Raw genomic sequence first — 8,782 nt, 5'->3', positions numbered from 1 at the left:
TAAGCTTCCTCAAATTTAGTTTTCTTCTTCTTATTCCCTTTTAGGTTATGGTTTCAACTTTAAGGGTATATTTTAGATAAGGTTTATTTTACTAAAAATTAAAAATGTATTGTTGAAAACACTAATAAAATATTTTTTAAAATGTAAAATACTGTTTATGTATTTTTCAAGAATTGGTTGGTTCATGAACAGTACTATGAGACTAACAAAAAAAAAACAAACACACGCTAAGTGTACGTTTGGCTCTAAATTAAAAATCAGTTTATTTTACTATTCAGTTTACTTTTACTAATATTCATGAGTCCACTGCACTTTTTGATACTATTTATGAATTTTACTATATTATTTTAACTAACTTTTACTCTTATATATAATATTTTTCAGTAAAAAATTTTCAATTCCAACTAAATAAATCAATCCTAAACGGACCCTACCTCCCTCAATTTCTACCTCGGTTAACGTTTCACTTTTTTAACAGTAAGAGAGGTTTTTTTTTTTAAAAAACACTGTGACACTGTCTCTCTTTTTATACTCATTCGGTCTCTATTACCAGTTACCACTTCACAGCTAAACCTCAACTTGCTTTTTCAGTTTCCTCCACTACGAATCTCTATATTTCTCTTCCCTCCTAGTTCTTCTCACCTGTTATTCCTAGTATAATACGACGTCGGGTCATTCGTAAAGAGGTAATTTTTATATGTGTTTTCACATTCAATAATACAAGAACTCCTTCTTTATTATTCTTTATGGTTTTATATATATAAATTAACGTTGTATTTTTTTTTTTTTTGGGTCTTGGTGAACAAATAAAGATGCTTCCTTTTCAAAGCTACTATGGTTTTGATCAACAAGAGAAGATGAGTCATGAACCACCAAACTTGGTGGTCAACTTGATGGACGGTGGAGATTCAACGATGAGCTCGGCGTCAAGGGTGGAGAGAAAATCAGAAGAAGCATGTCGGAGTCACAAGGAAGCTGAGAGGAGACGCAGGCAGAGGATTAACGCTCATCTCTCCACACTTCGTACTCTCTTACCTAACACCACCAAGGTTTCATTTTTTTGTTTTGTTTTTGTTTTTGTTTTCACGAACTAAAATTCTTCACGTTATCTTGATCGAAACGCCGGGGTATTATAGTAATTGGGAATTTTTTTTTTTTTTTAATATACTTTTGACAGACCGACAAGGCTTCGTTGCTAGCAGAGGTTGTCCATCACGTGAAGGAGCTGAGGAAGCGAGCTGATGACATGGCGAAACAGGATGGGGACACGTGGGTTTTTCCGAGCGAGTCGGACGAGGCGAGTCTGAGTTATTGTGACGATGACGGTGATGGTGGTGATAATAATAATAATAATAATAGTAATTGTAAGGAGATGAAAGCAACTTTGTGTTGTGAGGACCGACCCGGTTTGAATGTTGATTTGGCCAGAGCCATTCGGGCGGGTCGGGCCAGGGCGGTCAGGGCAGAGATGATGACGGTTGGTGGGCGGACCAAGAGTGTGGTGGTGGTGAAATGGGCTGAGAGTGTTGGTGGAGAGGAGGAGATTGGGGCCTTGAAAAGGGCTTTGAAGGCTGTGGTGGAGAACCGGGTCTCGGATTCTGGGTTGAGCCGGGTTGTGTCTGGAAGTAAACGGGCTCGGGTTTATGGTTCGGTTAATGAGGAGGGCGATAATGAGTTTTTTTGATTTGACTCATTTCTTGGATTTGTTTTTGGCTTTTATAGAATGTAAAGGTGTAAAAAACAAGAAGACAAAGAGCATTTGCTTCTACCAAAAAAAAAAAAAAAAAGAGCATTTGCATGTTGAGTATATTCTTCTACCACGTTGTTTCTCATTCGCTCATTCCTACAAATGTATTGTAAATGTCAAGAATAAAACAAATGTCTTATTATTAGTCAGTCCCAAGAAAAAAAAAGCCAAAAAGAGAAGAAAAGAAATAGAGTTGTATGGGTAGAAGGAATAGTATGAGATGGATTGATTGGGTTTTAAAACAATGTTGGAGGAGTTTGGTAGATACAACACTGCATTACATATGCCTAAAACTGATTATATGTCACTTTTGTGTTCGATCTAATATACTATATTTTGTTTAGAGTATGCAACAAAGACATTAAATATATATATATATATATATATATATTTTATAGGGACAGGTGTTTAAATTTGATTACTTTTTATTTTGGTGTTTCGTCTGTCTAACGTATTAACAGCGTTGGACCGAAGCTTATAGCCCAAAAAAAGGTCCAATCAGTCCTTTTTTGAGTTTTGTCTAATATCTAGAAGATTTGATAGAAGTTATGCTTATTTTACGTTTTTGTTTGGTTAGAGTTTATAAACTAAATTTTTAATTTTTGCACACAATTTTTAAAAATTTTAATTTATTTATTTTTTAAAGTATAAATAATCTTTAATACACTTTTTTTTTTTTTTTTAAGAAAAATTTTTAGTAAAAAAATTAAATAAGTTGTTTCAAATAGAAACAAAGTTCCCATCAATCCTAGACATGGCAAAACGGGCGGGTCGGGTCGGGTTCGGGTCGGGTCAATCGGGTCACGGGTCAAACGGGTCACGGGTCAAAAATGGGTCATTTTAAGCGGGTTGAAATCGGGTTCGGGTTGCGGGTCAGGTCGGGTTGGGTCGGGTTGACCCATATTTTTCACATGAAATTTTTTATTTTTTTTTATTTTTTATTTTTTTTATAAAGAAAACAATATGTATTTGCCATTTGGATAGTTATGCAACATATTACTTGATGTAAAATGCATTATTTTGCATTCACTAGTTATATCAAGAATAAACTCAGTTAAACTTATTAACATTTATTCAATAATTTTAAAATTATACAAATCCTAACATTGCTATCTAAAACAAAACAACACAAAGATAAGTAAAACAAATATACAAGTTTTATTTTTACACAATATCAACATTCCAAAAAAAAAAATTACAAATGACTTATTGGATAACTCATTTGATAAAGAATAAAAACATATAAGAAAGTTACAATTTTAAAAATTAATTTTATAATCTATTATCAATTGTGGTTGACACTCTATTTCAATTTGAGATATACATTAAAGTTTGATTGCTTACTTATTTATACCTAGTCTCTTTTATGAAGATCATATCATTGTTAAGCAGCACACACTCTAGGAAATATCATAATTTATTTTGAAAAGCCGTTTATTTTGAACATAAATTGTTAAAAAATAGATCTAAGCATTCATAATTTATGCTAATTTGATACTTTGGCTTTACTATTTTCACACTCGTGAATGTGTCTCACACATATCTACAATTTTAAATCTGTTTTTAACTTTACTGTAACCAGATTATCTTGGCATGTACTTTGCTATTTGATATCTAAAAATCTTTACTCATTACAGAATGCTCAACCATTTATTTTTCAATTAATTTGCATGCAGTTATGTAAATGTATCAATTGTTTCCTTAAAGCTCACAATAAACAATTAAACCAATATTGTCTTAATTTCACTATTTTTTTTACCCAAAAAAAAAAAGTTTTAAAAAAATGGTTCGGGTTCGGGTCGGGTCGGGTTGACCCGCACAAAACACGGGTCGGGTCACGGGTCAACCCGTTTTTGCTTCGGGTAAAAAAACGGGTTCGGATCGGGTATTTTTCGGGTCGGGTCGGGTCAGAAAATTCTGACCCGTTTTGCCATGTCTAATCAATCCTAGCTTTGTTGCCCTAACGTTTTGTTGCCTTGTATGATTTGACTGTTCACTTTGGGATTAATTTGTGAAAGCGACTGCTTCGGCAATTAGGGATCACAGAGTGGCCAAGCTATAAAACACCATTAAATGAGACTGACATGTGATGTGCTTGTTGCCTTGTCCAAAAAAACCTCTTGGTAAATTTTGTGAGGTCCCCCCGATTATGTCTTGCCCGTTTGATCACTTTGATGGTCCATCCAGCGGTACAAAAGGATATAAACCAATAAGGCAAAAGGATAATTTTCCACTATTCAAATGGATGGATAACTATCGGTACCTTTTGAATTGGATAAGTATGTCTTCGCGTCACCTCTCAAATTATCAATTATTGTTGTAAACAATAGCTATACTACTAACCAAAAATATGAAATATAAATATCATTTTTATCACGATATTATTTATTTGGTCCAACTATATATTATGGTTTTAGAAGATATAGTTGCCAAATGTAGAGGAAGGAACAGAGATGGTCTGGCAAATTCGTGAGTAAATGTGTTTGTAATGTTTTTTATTTTGTTTTCTCTATATATATATATATTGGAAACCGTTGGAATTTGTTTCATTTCATATAAAGCACGTGATTTACTGTCTTAAAAATCCTTCTCTGAACGACCAAAAACTTTAATTTCAATTCAAACCTACGAAAGTACTGAAAGTAAAAACAATACACAGGCTCTAGAGCTCGTACGGTCATGTCAAGAGTGGCAGTTCTAAGCTCCTCTTCGGTCTATGGGGACTCCTTTCATTGCTCACCCTTTTCTGGTTTAACCAATTCCTTTGTGGGGTTTTCCAGAAATTGGCCTAATCCAAACGCAGTGAGTTCTTACATTTAATTCTTAGGCATAATCTGATTTGTGTTGTGGAAAGTTTTTTGTTGCATTTGAAGGTAAAGCTATCCAATTTATTCCCTATTGAGTAATAATCTTACGTTTCTTCTGCTAATGTTTGATTCCCAGACACAGTGGAGCAAGAATATGGAGTCCCATTTGAGATTACTGCCTTCAGTCAAGTAAGGTGTTTTTTTTGCCCCCTTGATAGATTGGTTGATTATGATTAATTAAGTACCAAGCTATTATATTTTGTTCCTTTCCTTTTGAACAATTAAGAAACATAATTTAGTATTGGGCAAAACTTAGGTATAATTCTTTTAGGTGTTGTACTTTAGGTTTTCCAATTGAATTCAACCACTATTGACCATTGCAGCACAACTAGTGTTATCTTTTCCGAGGATGATAAAATTCAAACTTGTGGTTCATTGGTCAATGCAGCCACATGGTTGAATTGAATTGCAAAACCTAAGGTAGAGTACTGGAATTTTACCGGTCTTTGGTCCGAGTTTATGGGCAAAGATATCTGTTAGTTTTTTGTGATCTACAAATTACTGTTATGGATAATCTAGTTTGGTTAAGTTTTGAAAATGAGAAAAATAGGTCCTTCACTGTTTGACAATATATCCATGTTATTGTCAAGAATGGCAATGTAAGTTTCTAAAATGAATGAATTTCATCTTTTGAACAAATTATGGAAGTCATTCCTGTTCATGAATGTTAGTTTCTGCAGTTAACAGTGATGAAATACATCGATTTTGGTTCAGAGGTCATGCATTGTGCATTACACACTTGCTCTAACTGTTGCTACTATTCTGAATGGTTGCTCCCTGTAGTGCTGTGTTGAGTTTCCAATTACTCACAACCAAACGGTCACATCATATTTATGTGTATACATGTCTGTATTTTTTGATTATAAAACTTATACTTTATATAATGATCTTGCTTCTCTTTCCTTGTGATGTTTATGCATTTAGAAAACGTGGCTAATTTTTTCAGCTGATGACATTGCATAATAAGAGAGTGATTCATGACAATTCTAGTGTTCTATTTCATGTATTGCAATACTAGTTTTAAATTTAATTGCTGAAAGGATCCTGCACATTTATCATTGCAGACATTTCAATGCAACTGTTACTTTTGCTGCTGACCCAGAAGATAAGGATGTCCATTTTTCTTAAATATTTTGTACCGAGAAAATTCACCTTAAGGGTCTGAAGTAAACTTTGTACAGATATTATAACTGCCCTTCAATATTTGGCATCTGTGTCTGTAGGAGAAACCAAATTTCGAGACCGGAGGCTTCAAGGTGTTCCCTTGGACTTGCACAAGAACTTACCTGCTATAAAGTGGAAAATACGGGCAAAACTGATGGGGACCAGGACTTGTTTGCTGAAATGAAACAAAGATTTCTTAGTTTCAAGAAGCAGAAATATCTGTGAGTAGTCCTAGTAGTTAGTATGATAATATTAGGGCTTTCCTAGCTATAAGAAATTACTTTTCCTATTAACGGTTAACTCTTATGCATTTGAACAGAGAGGATTTGGAGCATTTTCAAGCACTTGCTGAAGTTCAATACCCTAAGGTAATGAACAAACTCAATACAGTTAATTGATCTTGATACACCACAAACTTTGTCTGTTCATTTATTTTTTGATATAGATACTCTACATGACTATATAGTCTTTCATACCTACTTTCCACGCTGCTCCATATTATTATGAATATGATGGGATAGATATTTTGAACTGACAAATGCAAGAACAGTTTATGGTAATTGCTTGTGCAGACTCTAGAGTATGTCCTTCTATCATCCTTGGGTTTCAACCTGGTGAAGCATTTATGATTCGAAATGTTGCGAATCTTGTTCCCCCACTTGAGGTATCCTAGAAATTAACTTTATGTTATGTACCATACTAACAAAAGTAGAAAGCATTCCAATTGATTTTATCAGTAGCCACTATAACATGTTTTATTTTTTACAGCATGGACCATCAGAAACTAATGCTGCTCTGGAATTCGCAGTAAATACTCTTGAAGTAAGTGAAGGCTTTACCCACAAAAAAAAAAAAAAAAAAAAAAAAAAGGGTGTAGTTTATAACATTTTAAAAATTACAAGAATTTGAAGCAAGCTCTGGAAGACAAAAATTTTAAACAATAATTTGAGTGAAGTGCAAATAAATTTCTATAATGAGTTTAAGCTGAGGGAAAGGCAATGCAATTTTTCATGAAATAAGAAGAAGGAAAATGGCCTTCAAAGTCGTAACAATTAATGTGGTTCTTGTATAATTGTAGTCAATTTTGTTAATGAAAGTTTTTGGACAAGATGCTCAGAATAAAAACTCTCTTTATAATTGGGTATATACACAAGATAAAAGTTTATGTAAAAAATTTCTTGTATAAGGATATTTAATCGCATTCTGTTTATGTCCCTATACTTGTTTATTGTTGAAAAATACATATTGACTGTCTCCAGGTTGAAAACATATTAGTCATTGGTCACAGTAGCTGTGGTGGAATACAAGCCCTTATGAGCATGCAAGATGATGTAGACTCAGGGTTTGGTTATACATTTTCAATTCTTTGGCTTCTGATCGTGTTCAATATTAAATCTTAGTAGCAGTTTTTTTTACCTACTTTCTTATTGTAGTTCATTTCTCTCTTCAGAAGCTTTCTAGAAAAGTGGGTCATTAATGGGAAATCTGCCAAGTTAAGAGCAAAAGCTGAAGCGGCCCACTCTAGCTTTGACCAGCAATGCGGACACTGTGAGAAGGTTCCTTTCCATTTGAAAACACAAACTTCCTAGACTATCACATGAAAATTGTTACCTGGAATACTTATTTGAACTATACAATTTGTCAGCATTTTGGAAAGTACTTTTACTTGAGACTTTTGATTATATAGATTCAACTTGGCAGAACATCACTACTGAGATATATAGTTATATACAATTCTAAAGCTGGTGAAGATAAAGCTTATGAGCGAATTGGTGTTAGAGAATTATAAAAATGGTAGAGATTTTGAGTCTTCAAAGGTTTTGATCATTAAAGTAATTATTGTTTAATGTGTTAACAGGAATCAATCAACCGTTCGTTACTGAACTTGCTTACGTACCCGTGGATAAAAGAGAGAGTCAGGAAAGAGTTGCTCTCTATTCATGGAGGGTATTATGATTTCCTGAATTGTTCATTTGAGAAGTGGACTCTTGATTTGAAGGGAAGCAGCATTGAAGGGGGCAGATACTCTTTCAAAGATCAAGCATTTTGGCATTGACTTGTCTACCAGCAGCTGAGCTGACCCTTACAAACTCTAATTTTTTTCCCCTTAAATTTCTTAGTGTTCTTTAATACAACTGAAATCATGTAATTTATCTGTCTGTAACAAGAAAGTACAACTTGCTTGTAATTCCTGCATATGCACGGGCATATTTAACAGTAACATTCAATATGTACTCAAGTCATTGTTTGAACAGTTTTATCAAAAAAAAAGTCATTGTTTGAACAAACAAATTGCACAAATGATTTACAAATATTATACTAACTAAATAAGCATAGTAAGTTTAAATTAAGATTTCAAATTTGGTTTTTTAAAAAAGCAGTAATAATAATGAATCCTTAGAGTTTCATACTTCATTTAATAATGTTGTCAATCATAGAGTTTCACAGTATCCATTAAAACGATAATTGAGTCCTCTTATTTTGACAATACAAGCAGCTTATTGAAAAAGAAGATATTTTTTTACAGCTCATTGAGAGAGTAATGAAAATATAGGTCTAAGATGAGTGCATTATCCATTTGTCTTGAGTTTTTAGGAGGTATATTTAGTTACAAACTCTTTAACCCAATCAAAGCATACATATAAGTAGAAGATATCAAACCTGTAAAATATTACCTGGTAGGTGTACAAAGAACAATTGAAGTTGATAATATTAATTATTTTGAAATTTTTTAGTTGTGAACTGTTGTTGCCTACTCAAAACATCTTGGGCAATACATTACTCGATACATGAGAACATATCCTCAATCGAAACCAAAGTATAGACTGTTACAACCCTGTAGGGACACGATTGTTCAACGACATAAGAATGACATTGGGCTCATATGTAAAGGGTCCGAACAATATAATTTGTAGAGTGTGGGCTTGAAAGGCTGGACCTTGGTCACTGGTTATATGAGGGTGGACTTGGCTTGACTAGCTAAGTCTTCCATCGGTGCGGCTTG

At 33.5% G+C, this 8,782-nt stretch overlaps 2 protein-coding genes across 6 annotated transcripts; both read left to right on the top strand.

Annotated features, from left to right (window-relative positions):
* Positions 1-524: 524 nt before the first annotated feature.
* On the top strand, positions 525-2,054 carry LOC126699886 (transcription factor bHLH30-like). The gene is made up of 3 exons (XM_050397854.1): positions 525-686; positions 813-1,049; positions 1,178-2,054. The coding sequence occupies exons 2-3, from the start codon at positions 813-815 to the stop codon at positions 1,682-1,684; spliced, it is 744 nt and encodes a 247-aa protein (XP_050253811.1). The 5' UTR covers positions 525-686; the 3' UTR covers positions 1,685-2,054.
* A 1,827-nt stretch (positions 2,055-3,881) lies between these two features.
* On the top strand, positions 3,882-8,032 carry LOC126698717 (beta carbonic anhydrase 5, chloroplastic-like). Of its 5 annotated transcripts, none has more exons than XR_007646571.1 (10): positions 3,882-4,026; positions 4,407-4,549; positions 4,691-4,743; positions 5,838-5,999; positions 6,098-6,146; positions 6,329-6,442; positions 6,547-6,600; positions 7,038-7,109; positions 7,229-7,334; positions 7,637-7,689. XR_007646571.1 is itself a non-coding variant. In XM_050396114.1 (10 exons), the coding sequence occupies exons 1-10, from the start codon at positions 3,897-3,899 to the stop codon at positions 7,832-7,834; spliced, it is 1,092 nt and encodes a 363-aa protein (XP_050252071.1). In that variant the 5' UTR covers positions 3,882-3,896; the 3' UTR covers positions 7,835-8,032. The 5 variants fall into 5 exon arrangements, 3 of the variants coding, with proteins under 3 accessions (XP_050252071.1, XP_050252073.1, XP_050252072.1); XR_007646572.1 differs by having other exon boundaries at positions 7,038-7,125; XM_050396114.1 differs by having other exon boundaries at positions 7,038-7,120; positions 7,637-8,032.
* The last annotated feature ends 750 nt before the right edge of the window (positions 8,033-8,782 follow it).

The sequence above is a fragment of the Quercus robur genome, chromosome 9 (genome assembly GCF_932294415.1).
Source record: "Quercus robur chromosome 9, dhQueRobu3.1, whole genome shotgun sequence".
Lineage (NCBI taxonomy): Eukaryota > Viridiplantae > Streptophyta > Magnoliopsida > Fagales > Fagaceae > Quercus > Quercus robur.
Note: the sequence above shows the minus strand (reverse complement) of the source record. Positions and strands in the feature narration are given on the sequence as shown.